The sequence below is a fragment of the Leucoraja erinacea genome, chromosome 8 (genome assembly GCF_028641065.1).
Source record: "Leucoraja erinacea ecotype New England chromosome 8, Leri_hhj_1, whole genome shotgun sequence".
Taxonomy (NCBI): Eukaryota; Metazoa; Chordata; class Chondrichthyes; order Rajiformes; family Rajidae; genus Leucoraja; species Leucoraja erinaceus.
Window position 1 is genome coordinate 17345349 of NC_073384.1, and position 18742 is coordinate 17364090.

At 46.4% G+C, this 18742-nt stretch overlaps 1 protein-coding gene across 2 annotated transcripts; it reads left to right on the forward strand.

Moving 5' to 3' along the window:
* The first annotated feature begins 132 nt into the window (after positions 1-132).
* LOC129699373 (ribosome-binding protein 1-like) lies at positions 133-18135 on the forward strand. Of its 2 annotated transcripts, none has more exons than XM_055639094.1 (3): positions 133-349; positions 8712-9210; positions 11173-18135. In XM_055639094.1, the coding sequence occupies exons 2-3, from the start codon at positions 8727-8729 to the stop codon at positions 11676-11678; spliced, it is 990 nt and encodes a 329-aa protein (XP_055495069.1). In that variant the 5' UTR covers positions 133-349; positions 8712-8726; the 3' UTR covers positions 11679-18135. The 2 variants fall into 2 exon arrangements, with proteins under 2 accessions (XP_055495069.1, XP_055495067.1); XM_055639092.1 differs by having other exon boundaries at positions 134-349; positions 8706-9210.
* Positions 18136-18742: the final 607 nt, after the last annotated feature.

The window sequence follows — 18742 nt, forward strand, 5'->3', positions numbered from 1 at the left end:
TGTGAAGCCCGTTGCTTCACACTCTTTCCCTCTGACCAATCTCCTCCCGGCCCCACCCGCACCCTCCTCCCGCTCCGGGCTTATCTCAGCTGCACAGTCGGCAGCAAGCGCTTTCTATTAAAGCCCCAGCCCCCATCGCTGTGAAACTGCAATAGTTCCCTAACTTTACTCTTGGTTCTCTCTTATTTTCGGTCGCTGTTTTTTCCGGCAAACTCCGCCCCTGGCGCCAGCGCCCTCTGCAAAAGACCACTTCGACCACACTTCGCTTGACGGGATCCTTGACCGTGTTCTGGCTTCCAGTCGCTGACCCATCGCTCGCACTGTTGCCCGCTGGACTGCTGTAATCAAGGTGAGAGAGATACTCGTCCCCTGTGGCGCCCTAGCTCCCGTCCTCTCTGTCCCTCTGCCTCGTTCTTTGGGCGACGGTAGAGTTACTGTCTTACAGCGGCGCCGGAGACCCGGGTTCTATCCAGAATACGGGTGCTGTCTGTACGGAGTTTCTACGTGACCGCCTGGTTTTTCTCCGAGATCTTCGGTTTCCTCCCACACTCCAAAGGCGTACAGGTATGTCGGTTAATTTGCTTGGTATAAATGTAAATTGTCCCTAGTGTGTGTGTATGGTAGCGTTAATGTGCGGGGATCGCTGGTCAGCGCGGACTCTGCGGCCCGAAGGTGCCTATTTTCGCGCTATATTCTCTAAACTTTGCCTGTACTCCTCGATCTAACGGTTATTTTCCAGGCACAATTCCCGGGAAGTTCAATAGTGCACGGGTCAGGTGAATATCTCGATAGGTTTGGGATATGGAACACAGTGGCGCAGCGGTGGATTTACTGCATTTACAGCGCCTGACACCCGGGTTCGATCCTGACTGCGGGCGCTATCTGTACGGAGTTTGTGTGTTCTCCCTGTGACCGCGTGGGTTTTCTCCGGGTGCTCGGACCCCCCCTCCCCTCCCCTCCTAACCCCACACGTACTCCAGGTTTGTAGATTAATTTACTAAGGTAAGAATTGTAAATTGTCCCCAGTGTGGAGGCTCGATAGTGCTCGCTTGTCGTTTCCGCGCTATATCTCTAAAACAAAAATCAAAAAAGGGACACAGAGAAGTATATGGACGGCAGGGAACACAATCCTCTCGGAAAAGGGAGAGACTCGATGCCTGGGATCGGTAAAGTCGTTGAGGGCTACGGTCCGGCCGGGACACAGAGACATAGCCCGCCCAGTACAGCGACACAGTTTGACCTGAACACAGGCAGATGCAATGTGTCCAGGCCAGACAGTGGTGGATATTGTTCACCCGGGACACAGGGATCTACAGCTCGCCCGTGACAAGTGGAATCCATCCGAGACAAAAACAAAACAGTGCGCCCCGGACAGCGGAAGAGTTCGACTAGGTCACAGACTGGGGCAGAACCCCATGATAGGGGGACACTTGGAACGGATAGGGACACATAACACGCAACAAAACGTTTTTCACTCTACATGTCACAATAAACCTAACTGAACTGGGTTTCTTGAGTCCGGGTGTCAGGGGTCAGGGGAGGAGGCAGGAGATCGGGGTTGAGGGGGAAAGATAGATCAGTCATGATTGAATGGCGGAGTGCACTATTGGCGCGAGAGCTGGCAAAGATTCAATGGACCGAAAAGCCTCTTTGCACCTTGTATGGAAAATATGAAAGACATAAATATGAAAATAGATCAGAGATAAGTGAGCTGGCTGTCCATTAATGGGTTGGTTACGGTAGACCGCTGATGGAAAGGACTATCCAAACGCATGGTCTCAGTATTGGTGGTGGCACATTGACACAGCTGGTAGTGCCACTCACTGTCTCACAGCTACAGGGACTTGTTGGACCTCTAGTGCTCTCTGTGTGGGCTTTGCGCGATCTCCTTGTGACCATGTGGGTTTCCTCTGGATGCACTAGTTTCCTCTCAAAGAAATAGGTTTGTGTGTAATTGGCCACTGCAAATTGACCACTGAAAATTGACCCCAATGCATAGAATCCGGACTAGATAGGAATGTGGGGAAAATAAAATGGGATAATATCGGGAGGTTGCACGAAAGGTCACTGGGTCAGAGGGCTCGACGCACGGAGCCGCTAAATCCATCTGGAGGACATCCGTCACTTCCGGTATATGTTATTAATGCTAAAAACGCGTACTTTCCTACCTGTTAAAAACCGCCAAAATTTTGAATTTTTGCGCTGAAAAAAATTGTGGGAGTCGGGGTAAGTGTGAGAGACATGTACCCAACTTCAGAATTCCAAAAGTGAAGCGAAATGAAGGTGTAGAGAAGCGAGAACTGAAGGGACAACAGCAGCTAAAGTGCTTGGTAAACATTGAAAATATTGGGAATTATAGCGTTTGCTCACTGCATTTCATCAAGTAAGGCATTATTTGTGTTTTTTCTTGATTCCTTTGGTATCTAAAAATTCTCAGATGTGATAAATCTGGCTGTAAAATTGTCTTCAAATGCGTTTTCATTTTGTATGTAAAAATCCACGGGAACCATGGGCGATTTAAAAAAATTACAGCCAGGTTTATCACTTCTGAAACTTTTTAGATGCCAAAGGAATCAAGAAAAAACACCTTAGTTGATGAAATGCAGTGAGCAAACGGCCAATGTTCGCTCAGCACTGTCTGTTGTTGTCCCTTCAGCTTTCGCTTCTATCTGCCGTCATTTCTCCTCACTTTTGGAATTCTGAAGTAGGCTAAATGTCTCTCACGCTTATCCCGATTTCCATAATTATTTACAGCGCAACAATTGACAATTTCAGCGGGTTTTAACGGGCCCGCTACGCTGGAAACAATGGTAAGTGCCTACCTGCAGTTCATCGCGTATAATCCATTTGGAGTAGCGTAGCAACAGTACGGGTCATGGGTGGTGACCCGACTGCCGTGAAACCTCCCTATAGTGCAAATTTAATATAAATGGCTGGTAAGGGCTCAGAGGTCTAAAAAGCCAGTTTCCACACACTTTGACGTTAATACTGACCATCTCATCCTGTCATCTAATGCCCCTGTCCCACGTAGGAAACCTGATCGGAAACCTCTGGAGACTTTGCGCCCCACCCAAGGTTTCCGTGCGGTTCCCGGAGGTTGCAGGTGGTTGTCGGAGGTTGCAGGTAGTGGAAGCAGGTAGGGAGACTGATAGAAATGCAGTGTGGCCAGGCCAGACAGTGGTGGATATTGTTCACCCGGGACACAGGGATCTACAGCTCGCCCGTGACAAGTGGAATCCATCCGAGCCAAAAACCCAGTGCGCCCCGTACAGCGAAAGAGTTCGACCGGGACACAGACTGGGGCAGAACCCCATGATAGGGGGACACCTGGAACGGATAGGGACACACAGTACGCAACAAAAAAATGTTCACTCTACATGTCACAATAAACCTAACTGAACGGGAGTTCTTGAGTCCGGGTGTCATGGGTCATGGGAGGAGGCAGGAGATCGGCGTTGAGAGGGAAAGATAGATCAGTCATGATTGAATGGCGGAATGCACTTCATGGACGCGCGAGAGAGAGTATATATATGATATACATATACATATACACTGGACAGAAAAAGAGGGAGAGACATACAGAAAGGGAGGGGAGGGAGAAAACCCTGGGACTTTTAGAAAGATATGGGAATTTATTTCTTCTGAGGGTGGTGAATCTGTTAATTCCCTGCCACAGACGGCTGCGGAGTCCAAATCAATTGATATTTTGAAGGCAGAGATTGATAGATATTTTCTGTGCGTTTAGGGTGAATGGTGTTTCTTATTTTAATTGAAAACTCACGCAAAATGCAGGACGCAACTCGGGGGTCAGTCAGCATCTCTGGAGGGAAATGGATACACGTGTCTGGTCATCAGACGATCCCGGCCATAAAACATAGTCTGTCCATTCGTTCCCCCAGATGCTGCCTGGCCTGCGGAGTTCCTCCAGCACTTTGTGCTTTGATCATGATACTAGCATCAGTGTCTTCACTCAGCATTGAGCCTGTAGTTCCACATAGTCAGATATGTCGGGCAGGATATGCGGTTCCAATGACTTCCAGAACGAACATTCTGTTCCAAACTCTCTCATAGGATACAGGAAAAATTCAGGCAGGCTCTGAAAGTTTCCTTGAAGAAAAGCAGCATTCCTACTCTGGGGAATCCCTGGCCGAGACCACTCAAAGTGGAGAAGGCGTGTTCAGGGTGGCATTGAGAAACTTGAAGCCATGAATCAGAAGCACATATGAGTCCCCGTGTGAGTAGAGAAAGTAGTTCATCACCGCCTCTTGTAGAGTCAATCTCCTCCTGCCCCATCTGTGTTGAGACCTTGGTTCAAGTCCAGGTTCGTTTTATTTTATGGTTTATCGTGTTTGGCACAGACATTGTGGGTCAAACGGTCTATACATGTGGTGTATTATTCTATGTTCTATGATTTGTTGGAGTAAAGGAGGAGAAAGTGTTGCCAGTTGGAGTTGGGTTGTTAGGTTAGGTGGCAACTAGGGAATAGGAGTCATACAGACGGAAGGGAACTGGAAAAACAACTCGGGGCAATGAAAATAATTTCACTCAATGAGTTGTGGTGACCTTGATTTCTCTGTCAGACAGCTGACGGAGGCAGGGACCATTACCACAAATAAGAAATGCTTCGGATATGGGAGGACATAGCTTTAAAGGTGAGAGGACAAAAGTTTAAATGAGATGGACAAACAGGAGTATTTTGCAGGGAGAGTGGTAGGTGCCTGGAACATACTGAAAGGGGTGATGGTTGAAGCAGAATAGATAGCAATGTTTAAGAGACTTTTGGTCAAAGATTTGATCAAACCGGAAATGGAGAGTTATATATAGACCGTATGCATTTTAAATTGACGTCGTAGTCGGCATAAATGGCATGGGCCGAAGGGGCTTTTCCTATGCTGTAGTGTTCTATATTCTATATCCTTGCATGAGCATTTAAAGGGCCAAGATTTTTAGACCTACAGCCCTTGAATAAGGAAGTGGGAACGGTCCACAGAATACATTCTCAGCAAGGCTGAGTGGCCTTATTTTGTACCCTGACAATTCTGTATTTGATTGATGAGAATGTTAGTTCTTCCCAGTCTCTGCTGCAGATTTCCAAGATGTTAGGATTGTATTTCCAGCTTATTTCCAGCTATGTTTTGCTCCGCTTTCTCTGCAATGTCACAGTCGGAAGGCCCAATGGCAGGCCCTTCAGCCCAATTTGTCCATGCTGGTAATCCTGCTGCTTTCCGCGGCCTGGGGTTTGGTCAGCGAGTATTCCCGCCTTTTCCAACAGCGGCACTTATCGTCTGAACATTTAGCTGCTGATTGAGACTCACAGGATAGAATCAATGGCGAGTGACAGTCGGGTTTAAATGGAACCCTAAAACCAGGCCAGGATGAAAAATGCACGCTCATTGCACTGTACTAATGATGGGAAAATCTCTCTCGCTGGCAAAACTTGTCCAACATAAAGGCTCATTCAGGGAGACTGGGACTTGTTGCAGACAAGAAAGGACTGTCACACAAAGACTGCTTTATGTGGGTGACTAAGAGTTGGATACAGAATGAATCTTTGTGACAAAAGGCGAAGGGCAGACACAGAATGGATCACGCATTTGGCTGCTTAATGAGGGTCAGTGATTACAGAAAATAACATAGTCATGGAGAGACACGGCACGGAAATAGGCTCTTCAACACAACGTGTCTGTGTCGACCATTAGCCATCCAATTGCATGATCCTCTGTGCTTGGAAGGTCTAAGATGACAGGATGTGATGGTCAGTATTGAAGTCAAAGTGTGTGGAAACTGGCCTTTCAGACCTCTGAGCTGTTACCAGCCATTTATATTGAATTTGGACTATATTATTCCATTATATGTTCCCCACATTCCTATCAGCTGTCCATATTCTATGCACTGGGGACATTATGCAGTGGCCAATTACACATAAACCTATTCCTTTGAGAGGAAACTGGTGCATCCAGAGGCAATCCACATGGTCCCAAGGTGACCATGCAAAGCCCACACAGAGAGCACCAGAGGTCCAACAAGTCTCTGGAGCAGTGAGACACTGGCACTACCAGCGGTGTCACCATGCCACCAACAACACTGAGACCATGCCTTTGGATAGTCAGCGGTCTACTGTAAACCAACTCATTAATGGACACTTAGTTCACTTATCTCTTTGATCTATTTTCACATTTATGCCTTTCATATTTTCCATACAAGGTGGAAAGAGGCTTTTCAGTCTTTGCCAGCTCTCAGTAAACCCTTAGTCCCATCCCTCATTCTCCGTCATATGACCATCTACTTACCCCCTCCCCCCCCCCCCCCAATTCTCCCCTCACCCCTATTCTCCTGCTACACCCCCCCCCCCACCCCCCTCCACCCCAACCCCCTGATCATACAGTAGCCACTCAGCCCACCATAAAAGCAGGAAATGATGGAAACACTCGACAGGCGGAAAGAGAAACAGAACTAACATTTTGGGAGCAAGACATTTCTTCATTTACCATTGCTCGAGCTGATTTCCACTGGATTCCTGGTTCTTCCACCAGCCAACCCAGAACCTGCACTTATAAGTTTCCGGAGGTTCAGTTTCCCCTTTTGATCAACACAGTATATATAGCGAACCAGACCCAGAGCCTATATATAAAAAAAATTTTGGACATGCCAACAGCTGTAAAACTCTTTTGTGGTCAATGGTAAAACTGAAACCCCTTCACTTCATACTATTCCACAATTGGCCTGTATCTATTGTCGCTTATTCTCAATCCTCTCACCACTAGGGTAGTTGTCACCATGCTGTCTCTTCCTCACTAGACACCTCAGTCAGATTCAAATCACAAAAAGCTGCAGAAACTCAGTGGTGCAGGCAGCATCTGGGGAGGGAATGGTCAGGTGACATTTCAGGTCGGTACCCTTGTTCAGATTCCAGCATCTGCAGTTTCTTGTGTCGGTCTCTTGTGTCTCCACCTCTGTCAGTTTGCTTTTAGGCTTTAGACTTTAGAGATACAGTGCAGATACAGGCCCTTGGGGCCACCAAGTCCACGAAGACCAGTCATCACCCCGTACACTAATTAACCTACAAACATGTACGTCTTTGGAATGTAGGAGAAACCCAGAGCACTCGGAGAAAATCCACATGGTCACAGGGAGAGTCCGTACAGACAGCACCCATAGTCAGGATTGAACTTGAGTCTCTGGCACAATAAGGCCGCAACTCTAACGCTGCACCACCGTGCAGCCCTAATTGCTCAGTTTTCTCACTTCTGAAAAACTCCATCAATCCATCTCTTTCTTCTCACTCCCATAATAGCAGGAGGAGGCCATTCTGCTGCTTGCACTTGTTCCACCTTTCAATATGATCATGTGATGTTTTATCTCAGCACCACATTCCTGCACTAATCCCATATCCCCCAAAACTATCAATATCTGTTTTAAACTCACTCAGTGACAACCTCCAGCACCCTCTGGAGGTGAGAACTCGACCAATTCACCACCCCCTGGATGATGACATTTTGTGTCAACTCTGTGAATGGAAGACCCCTTATTCTGAGAGCCCAGCCTGGGGAAACGTCAATCCACATCTCCCCTTGTTAAATCAGGTGAAAAATTTGTACATTTCAATGGGACCACCTCTCATTTTCTTACGCTCTCTAGAATCCTGATAGATCCTTCTCCTCAAAATCCCTCCAATATCTCCCACCTCTGACGTCGGGCTCACCGACCTGTTATTCTGTGCTCTGTCCTCGCCTTCTTTCCTAAAAAATGGTACAACATTAGTCAAGCTCCAGTCAAAGTGGATTCAACCAAGACTATTAAAAAACATTAGGACAGAGATGTGGATAGGAAAGGTTTTGGTAGCTATGGGGCAAATGCAGTCAAGTGGGACCTGCTCAGAAATACCATCTTGTTTGGCATGGCAAGTTGAATCTAAGGGCCTGTTTCTGTGCTGCATAACTCTCTAACTCCTAGATACCATGCTTGAGATTTGGGGAACAGATCCTTAGAACTGATTCGGTGCAATATTTATGTCCCAGGCAGCACGAGTCCTTCCCTGTACAACCCAGGCCCCTACAAAAGCACTACTTTATAAAAGTATACACAATTCTGTGCAGCAATGACAGGGTAGACAGTCTTGGACTGGGGGGGCATACCTTTAAGAAAAGAGAAAAAGTTTATAGGAGATGTGAGGGGCGAATTTTGTTTTACGTAGAGAGTAGTGAGTGCCTGGAATGCGCTGCCTGGACCAGTGGTGGATTGAGATACCATAGAAGCATTTAAGAGATTTTTAGATGGTTGCACGGATATGCAGGGAATAAATGGTATACATCACCTGAGGGCAGAAATTATTTGGCACAGACATTGTGGGCCAAATGAGCAGTGCTGTACTGCTCACATTCTATGAGTAGCTCAGCTGGTTTCCTGAAGATAACAAGAATAGGCCGTTCCTCTTCTCTGCTTCCTCATCCGTTTGATTTTAACTCTGGTCGTGCCTGCCTATCTCCTACCTCTCTGCTTCTCTATCAGGGTGTCCTGGTCCGGGTGCTCCTATTGCAAGCTGTTGCCCTGAGTTCTGGCCCTTTGCTCTCGACAGTGAACAGGGAGCAGGGTGACGTATTTAGAAAGAATATTTGGAAGTGCCGATTGGCAACTGCGCTGTCAATGTCAGCAGATTTAGCTTCTGCGATCAAACGATGGTGACTAAGATTCATTGTTTCTGTCAGACTCAGCTAACCCAAAGCCCAATGGAGGACCATGAGAAGTACCAGCGGAACTTTGAAGAGGCAACACTGCCCCACTTCCTCAAAGGGATCTCTAACTTGTTGTCCTTGCTGGAATTCGTGGTCAACGCGCCTTCGGGGGAACTCAGCGACTCCATGTGTGAGGACATCAAGGGCGAGGTTGAAGGTGCACACACGGGGACGCTGGCGGCAGAGGAGGCCGCCGGCACTGTCGTTGGCCTCGTCGACAAGGCTTGCGAAGAGCTGACATCACAACGGGGCAGGTTGAGCAAGAGGCAGGATGAGCTGCAAGCCGACCTCGCATCCACACAGGAGCAGCTGGAAGACCTGGCCGCTCGGCGGGAACAGGCTGAAGGTCAGGTCCAAAGTGCCGCCGTGTGGCTCAAGCAAGCAAAGCAGTCGCTGGCTGCAGCCAGGGCCAAACGGGGAGAGAAGCGGACGGGGAGAGACATAGGAATTGGTCTGTCCTTCGTTATTCCATGTATTGGTAAGTGGCAGCACCTCAGAATGCAAATGTTCACATTTCCAAAACAAGATAGGAGTCCATTCAGCCCATTGAGTCCAAGCAGCACTCAAAGCATCCCCATTCACTAATATTCCATGGAAGCTGTTCTCCCCACATCCCATTAAGCTCCCTCCCTTCACCCCCCAGGTTCTCCTACACACCGAGGATAATCACACAGCAACTAATTGGGTGGCACAGTGGCACTGCCATAGAGTTCCCGCCTGACAGTACCAAAGACCCAGAAATCCTGACGGCGGGTGCTGTGTGTATGGAGTTTGTATGTTCTTTCCTTCACCGCATGGGTTTTCTCTGGGAGCTCCGGTTTCCTCCCACATTCCAAACAGGTTTGTTGGTTAATTGGCTTTGGTAAGAATTGTAAATTATCCCTGGTGCGAAGGATATGGGAATCACTGTTTGGCATGGGCTGAAGGGCCTGTTTCCGTGCTGTATCTAAACTAAACTAAACTAAACTAAACCCACCAATCCACAACCCTTGAGAGGGAATCGGAGCACCAGAGGGAAATCCAAGAGGAAGAATGTGCAAACTCCACACAGACAGTACAAGAGGACAAGGTTGAATCGGGCTCGCTAGTGCGACGAGACTGCAACGCTTTCAGCTGTGCCAGGTGCCACCACAGATCCTTGTGGCTGAAGGAGTATGACTACTCTGGCAGACTGTTCTACACCACCACACATCAACAGCTGCTGAAAGATTCATCCATACCTTCTGTCCTGATTCATCCAATACATTTCTGGTTGGAAAACATCCTCCACCATCTGGAAACTTGACCAATTGAATCCCCACAGCCCACAACACTTGTTCCATATCATGTGACCCATCGCCTGCTCCTGCCCCTCTACATTGATTTTTGGCATTATAGAAAATAGAATATAGGACAGCACACAATGTTTGTGCTGAACATGATGCCAGGTTAAACTGACCTCATCTGCCTGTACATGACCCATATCCATCTATCCATTGCATTTCCATGTGCCTATCCAAAAACCTCTTAAACGCCGTATTCGTACCTGCCTCCACCACCACCACTGGAAAAGCGTTCCAGGCCCTCACTACTCTCTGTGTAAAAAAAAAAAAAACCTTGCCCCGCACATCTCCATTAAACTTTTCCCCTCTCATATTATAGCTATGACCTCTAGTGTTGGACATTTCTACCCTGGGGAAAAGGTTGTGACTGTCTAGACCATTAATGCCTCTCATATCACAAGCCGATGCTTCTGTTTAAAGCTACCATCCTGTGGTCACCCCAATTGATTTATTAGGAGGGGTGGTGACTGGATTATGTTGGAGAGGATCTTCTCTGCCACTATACGTTGAGGAGAACAGTAACTCTGACAGAACAGTGCAGCACAGGAACAGGCCTTTCAGCCCACATGTCCATGATACCAAGTGCCTGCATGTGATCCATATTCCTTCATTTCTTGCATAATTATGTGCATATCTAAAAGCCTCTTAAACAGCACTATCATCTCTGCCCCACTCCTATCCCTTTGTGCATTCCAAGCCCCTACAACGCTCTATGTAAAAAACATGTCCCGCACAGCTCCTTTATACTTTCTCTGACCTTAAAGCCATGCCCTCTGATCTTTGACATTTCCACCCAAGAGAAAGGTTCTGACTGCCTACCTCATCTATACCTCCCACAATATTATAAACTTCCACCAGGTCTCCCTTCAACCATCAACACACCAGAGAAAGCAATCCACGTTTGTTCAAACGTTTCCTTATGGGTAATACCCTCTAATCTAGGCAGCATCCTGGTAAACTCTCTCCAAAGTGTCCATATTCTTCGTATAAAGGGGCATCCAGAACTGCACACAATACTCCAAATGTGGCCTGACCAATATTTTATAAAGCTGCAACATGAGTCTAATACTCGATGTCGTACCGATGAGCACGAGCAGACCACATGTCTTCTCTTGCAGGTATCCCTATGGCAGTTGCCTTTGAGAAAGAGCACGTGTACAGGAAGCTAGAAGTGGAGGAAGCCTGGGAGGAGGTTTGCCAAGTGACCGCCAGCATCAAGAAGAACAAGGAGGAGATGAATCGAATTGACAGGCGGGTGCCGGAGCTAGAGAAGGAAGTGGAGAAAGCCACCGAGACATTGAGTAGGGTGAAGGAAGAGATGTCGAAGATCAGACAGCTGCATATCTCACTGGGCAGCATGCAGTGTAATCTCAGGAACTGTTTCCAGTACCTGTCCACCCTTCATGGGTTGCTGAGGGTAATGAATGTTCAGAGCCAGAACCTGTACAGTCTGGACCAACTGGTGCCACTGATAGTCGAGGCCTGTGAACATGTTCAGCAGCAAGTGGCAGGCAACGAGTTCCTGCTAACGGCGACACAAGTCCACACAGTCCTGCACTCCATAGCAGCCACACTACACAGCCTGCAAGAAAGCAAGCAGGCACAAACTGAGGACCAATTCTGATGGAAGATGCATCACTTCTGGCTGCAACATTAGATTGTACATTCTCTCACGACAGATGCTGCCTGACCTGCTGAGCATTTCCAAGTTATCTTTTTTTAGTTTGGTTTAGTTTAGAGGTACAGCGCGGAAACAGGCCCTTCTGCCCACTGAGTTCGTGCCAACCAGTGATCCCTGCACACAAATACCATTCTACACACACTACACAGTGTGGGCTGCGATGAAGATGCTATGAGGCTGCAGGGTGAATTAGATAGGTTGGGTAAGTGGGCAGATGCATGACAGATGCAGTATAATGTGGATAAATGTGAGGTTATCCAATTTGGTGGCAAGAACAGGAAGGCAGATCATTGAATGGTGTCAGATTAGGCCAATGGAGGTGCAATGAGACCTGTGTGTGCTGAAAGTAAGCATGCAGGTACATCAAGCAGTGAAGAAAGCTAATGGCATGTTGGCTTTCATTACGAGAGGACTTGAGTTTAGAAGCAAGGAGGTCCTACTGCAGTTGTACAGGGGCCTGGTGAGACCTCACCTGGAGTATTGTGTGCAATTTTGGTCTCCTAATTTGAGGAAGAACATTATTGCTATTGAGGGAATGCACCATAGTTCCACCAGGATGTAGTGACTGACATATGATGAAAGAATGGGTCGACTGGGCTTGTATTCACTGGAATTTAGGATGAGAGGATATCTTATTGAAACATAGAGATGTTTTAAGGGATTGGACAGGCTAGATACGTGAAAAAAGTGTTCCTGATGTTGGGGGACTCCAGAACTAGGGGCCACAGTTTAAGAAAAAGTAGACCATTTAGGACTGAGATGAGGAAAACAATTTTCTCTCAGAGAGTTGTGAATCTGGAATTCTCTGCCACAGAAGACAGTGGGGGCCAACTCATTGGATGTTTTCAAGAGAGTTAGATTTTGCTCTTAGGGCTAAAGGAATCAAGGGATATGGGGAAAAAGTAGGAACGGGGTAATTTGGTAAGTTTTAATGAGGTCCCCCTCTCATTCGTCTGAACTCCAGCAAGTACAGGCCCAATGCCGTCAAACGCTCATTCCTGGGATCATTCTTGTATACCTCATCTTGACACTCTCCAGAGAGATCCTTTCTTGATCCTTCCTCAGATATGGTGTCCAAATTGCTGACAATACTCCAAATGCAGCCTTACCAGTGCCTTATAGAGCTTCAACAATACATCTCTGTTTTTGTATTCTGCCCCTCTTGAAATAAATGCTAGCATTGCGTTTGCCTTCCTTATGACTGACCTCCTTAAAATGGCCTCCTTAGGCATTTCAATCCTTGAAGCTTAAAGAACCAAGGGAGATCATTTTGCCCATCATGTTTGTGCTGGCCTCTTGCACGCTTCTCAAATTAGTTTTATGCTTTGCTCTTCATTAATATCCTCCATTTTAAACTATTTACCCAATTTCCTCTTGGAAGTCACTCAGCTACTACTTGGGTAAACCCTGTTCTCCATGTTTAACCTGCACATGTCCCCATTCCCAAGATAAGTCCTGTCAAAAGCAAGCAAGTGGAAATATTAACTCTCGTGCAGTGTCGGGGGAACGCAACTCAATAATTTGAGGGGAAAAGTGATGGGGTGGGTGGAACCAAGACCAAGTGTGGTTGTGGTGATCGGGGTGATCTTGTGTCAACAGGACAGATGGATGTTTCTTTTTTTACTTTAAAGTTTAGAGATACAGCATGGAAACAGGCCCTTTGGTCCACCGAGTCCCTGCTGACCAGCGAGACAATTTACAATTTTGCAAAATCGAATTAACCTACAAACATGTATGTCTATGCAGTGTGGGAAGAAAACCAGAACACTCGTAGAAATCTCACATGATCACAGGGAGAGCGTAAAAACTCTGTTCAAACAGCGCCCGTAGTCAGGATCGATCCCGGGTCTCTGGCGCTGCAAGGCAGCAATTCTAGCGCTGTGCCGCCCCTGGTTCTTTGGTGCTAAGGGTGTGGGGGTGACTCTGGATTGTGGAGGTGGGTAAGAAGATGTTGGGGAAGTGGGTGAGGTCATGATGGGCCAGGTGACCTGGAAATAGGCTGAGGAGGTAGAGAGGGCGGTTCAGTGGGATTGGTGTGGAATGCTGTCACCATGGGATGAGAAGGTTTTGCAGGGACAAGATGTGCTCAATGGGATAAAGGGGCTGTTGACAGGTGAAATTGTGACGGGGAGGGGTTTTGAGTTGACAATGAGGTGGGCAGCAGGTGGTGGATTGGGAAGGAAAGGATGCCTTGGGAAGTGGGAGTGAGGATCTGTTGGGGTGGAGGTTGATCCCAATTGTTGACCCTTACACTTTGTTACACTATGATGGTGGAGAAGACTTCTCTCTGCATCTGTGGGGCAGAAACCTACCATCATGCTGGAGGTTTTCACAGGCCTGGCAACTCATCCAAGGTTGCCTTATGCCTGGCCCTCAGGACACTCCTCAACTGCCTGAGTCCCGATAATTGACTGGACATGCAGTTCTTTGCAAACATTTGAGTGCAGGGAAGGGAATTCAGCCTTCAACTCTGCTCCACCATTCAGCAAAACCATGGCTGATCTTCTACCTCCTGCACTATCACACACCCCTCTGCTCTTTAGTATATATAGTATGATTTGCAGGATAAATGATGCATAGTATGAGTTGACTGGATAGCACACAGGGCAACAGTTATCACTGTATCATAGTATGTGTCACAATAACAAACCTCTACCAATACTCTAACATTCAGATATGTACGGTATCAATCACCGTTTGGATTGAACTCAATAACTACGTTTTCAGAGATTTGAGTGAAGATATTTCTCCTCGTGTTCATCCTAAATTGAATTTTGTAATTAGCTACAATTAGGTAACTAACTAATTATATGCTTTAATTTCAGCTCATCCAAGTAAGATAGTTTCATATTTGTTTCAGAATGCTTCAATCAATAATAACATAAAATTTCATTCAGTTCTCTTAATTTTTAAGAAAGTTATGGGCTTTTGACTCCTCGATCACAGCTTTTAAGTCAATGGAAAAGCAATAGGGAACAAGATGCTAATTTCAGAGTATGAAAATGGCCATAAATGTTTTAATACTGAAGATATGAAAGTGAATTAGGCGTCAAATTAAACTTCTTTTTATGCTTTATCTGATGGGATAAATTGCAGACTTGATTTTTAAAATCTAAAAGTTTTGTAACATTGCTACTCTTATTCTGAGACAGTGACCCCTGGTTCTCAAGCCTGGGAGAACTCCATCTCTGCATTCATCCTGTGCCTCCCCTTACACCGTGCTGCCTGATCCTTGCACGGTCTGCTTCGTGCACCCACTTTTCCTGCAGGAGATCGTCTCTTTCAATAGGAATGACAACATGAGCACAAATACCCTGCATTGTACTCAGCGAACGTACCGCACAAGGGAGCCTTTCTCACTCATCCACCCCCCCTCGGGTCAGGGAGCTCATTGGTATTCGCTGGCACGTTACTCCAGACCCAATCTCTGCAGTGTTGCCGAGCAACAGTACAGTAAGTGGTACCGGTTTACCCGGAGTGCTGAAATGTTTCAGGAAATGTTCGATGGTTAAGATATGGAAATCAGAATCCAAGTGGGCGGGAGAGGTATAGATGTAAGAAGAGAGTTGGAACGACACAAAGATACATAAAGTTCAGCTCACCCACACTCACCAGTTCTAACTCTTCATCCATACTTGCCGTCCCACACAGGCTCTTGGGACCAACGCTCGTCTTTCTATCCAACTCCCTTGAAAGTTTCAACCTCTTAAAGGGGACGTGCAGGGTAAATATTTTTTACACAGTGGGTGGTGGGCACCTGGAATCCAGTGCAAGAAATGTTGGTGGAGAAAGATACGATAGCAATGCCATTTAAGAGGCTTTTGGATAGAACATGGATATACAGGGACTGGTGAAATATAGATCATGTACAAGCAGATAGATGGTCTTGGCATCGTGTTTGGCACAGACATTGTACGTCTAAGGGCCTGTTCCTGTGCTGTACTGGTCTACATTCTATGTTCTCTGTGGTCTTCCGCACTTCAGATGATTCCATTTCTGATTTTTTTTTACCCATTTCTGTGTCCATAAATATAACTATCAAAGCAAAGATTAATAACCCATACATTATTGGTCCTTGATTGAGTGATCTATTGGGTTGTTTTGGTTCTGTTTCACATATTGGCCACACTGTAAGGTGTCAGATTTGACCTGCCATCTGCTGGTGTTTGGAAGAGTGAAGGGGAGACTTGTTGAATAATTGAAGATCCTGAGATCTTGGTTTGGGGATGTGGATAGGATGTTTTCTCCAGTGGGAGAATGTACAATTAGGGTTACTGTTTAGAATGAAGGCTCTCCCATTTATGGCAGTGATGGCGTGTTTTTATTTACTTTCAGAAGGCCACAAATCTTGAATTCCTTTCCACGAAGGTCAGAATATTTGTAAGACAGGGATAGATATGTGATAAGCAAGGGGATAAATGGTCAATGCCAGCAGGTGGGATGCACAGTTGAATTTACAATCAGATCAGCCATTAAATGGTGGAGGGGCTGAGTAGCCGACTCTTCCTCCTTGAATGAAATCACACCAACTTTAATATCATATATAGAAGTACAGCGAGGTAGAGATATGATGAAAAAAATGCTTGCAACAGCATCACAGGCACATAGACTCAGGCAACACACGAAAAAAGATAAATAATGCCAGACAATGAAAAGAAAAAGACTGCGAAAACAAGACATTAGTGCAATAACAAAATTAAAAAATGACTGTAGTGCAGGAGGTGATCCATTGTGTTCCATTGTTGAGGTAGAATTAAAGTTGTCCTAGTCAGTTCAGGAACCTGGTTGTTTTAGGAAAAGTGCTGTTCTTGAACCTGGTGGTGCTTCAGTACCTCCTGCCTGATGGAAGCAGTGAGAAGGGGCATAGCCCAGATGGTGGGGTTCCTTGATAATAGATGCCGCCTGCTTGAGTCAGTGCCTCATGTAGATACATTTGAAGGTGGGGAGGGCTGTGCCCATGATGGACTGGGCTGAGTCCACCACTCGTCGCAGCTTCCAGCTTTCCTGTGCATTGGAATTGCCATACCCAGCCATGATGCAACCAGTTAGGATACTCTCCAAAGTGTATCTGGAGACCTTTGGTGAAATAACAAATCTTCTAAATTTCTAGGCATGTAAAGATGCTGCCATGCCTTTTTGCCCCAGGACAAGTCATCTGCATTGTTAATGCCCAGGAATTTGAAGCTGTTTCCATCCCCACCCCCCCTCACCACCACCAACAGCAATGAAAACTGGCACATGGTCGCCTGACTTCCACTTTCTGAAGTCAATGACTAGTTATTTTGCTTTGTTGACAGTGAGTAAGAGGTTGTTGTTACAGCACCACTCAACCAGGTGTTGTACCTCTTTCGAACACCACCTGTGTTTTGGTACAACAGAGGTGTGGTCGACGAATTTATAGATGACATTGTAGGTGTGCTTTGCCACACAGTCGTGGGTGTAAAGAGAGAAGTGCAGCCTCGAAGTGCACCTGTGTTGATGGCGTGTGCAGGGGAGATGTTGCTACCGATGCACAGTGATTGAGGTTTGCCAATAAGGAAGTCAAGGATCCAGTTGCAAAGAGAGGCACAGAGGCCCTAAACTTGAACCTTGATGATCAGTTTGGAGGTCATGACTGTGTTGATTACTGAATGGTAGTTGATGAATGGTAGATTGGCCCTTGTATTCTTTTCATCCAGTTTTCAGAGCAGGGTGGAGAGCATGGAGATGGCATCTGCTTTTTAGATTTACAGGCCATTCCGCCCACAACACCAACCAGCGATCATCCCATATACTAACCTACAACCTACCAAAGCCAATTAACCTCCAATCGCGGAGCACGGTTGAGCCGCGGAACTTACTTACCATCACCCGGTGGGGTCACACCATCAGAGGCCTGGATCACTTCAGCACAGAGGGAGAACAAGGAGAGAGGAGACAAAGACTTTAAGACTTTTGCCTTCCACCACAGTGAGGAGGTGCCTGGTGAACTTACTGTGGTGGATGTTAAATTTGTGTTTATTGTGTGTTTTGTTATTTTATTATATGTATGACTGCAAGCCAACGAAATTCCGTTCAGACCGAAAGGTCTGAATGACAATAAAGGATACTGACTTTGACTTTGACTTTGATTAACTTTTGAAGTTTTGAAGTGCGGGACGAGACCGGAGTACCTGGAATGTAGTCACAGGGAGAATGTACATACTCTGTACAGACAGCACCCTTAGTCAGGATCAAACAAGGTTTTCTAGTGCTGTAAGGCAGCAACTCTACCACTGTGCCACCATGCTGTTGACCTGTTGTGGAGATCGGTAAATTGAAGCATGATCAGGTCAGTTCTGAGACAGGACTTGATTGATGCCATAACCACCTTTTGAAAACCTTCATTATGGTAGATGTAAGTGCCACCAGAGTTTAGAGTTTAGAGACACAGCATGGAAAAAGGCCCTTTGGCCCACCAGGTCCACGCTAACCAGCGATCTCCCCTACATTAGTTCTGTTAACCCACTTTTGCATTCTACACGCTGGAGGCAATTTACAGAAGGATACTTTACAATAAAGGATACCTATACTATATAATCACCCTACTAACCTGCACGTGAGAGGAAATCGGAGCACCTGGTGAATACCTGCGCGATCGTTGGGAGAAAGAACGAATTCCGCACAGACCGCACCTGGAGTCAGGATCGAACCCAGGTCTCTAGCGCTGTGAGGCAGCAGCTCTATCACTGCGCCATTGTGCTGACTACCAGGCAGTAGTAATTGAGGCAGATCTCAATGTTCTTCTTCTCAGTAAACCAGGTTGGGTTTTTATATCAAACCTGCAGTTTTATGGCCATTTTCCTGGATTTGCTTTTTGTTTCCAGATTTTTAAATCATTGACTGGAAATCCATTTGGGATTTGAAAGCAAGGATGAGGATTCTTTATTGGCCAACTGGGGCACTGTGCAGAACAGCAAAAGTGCTTATTTCTGCACAGTGGTCGTGTGGCTGAGCTATGATTCATGCACCCACACAATGTGCCAAAA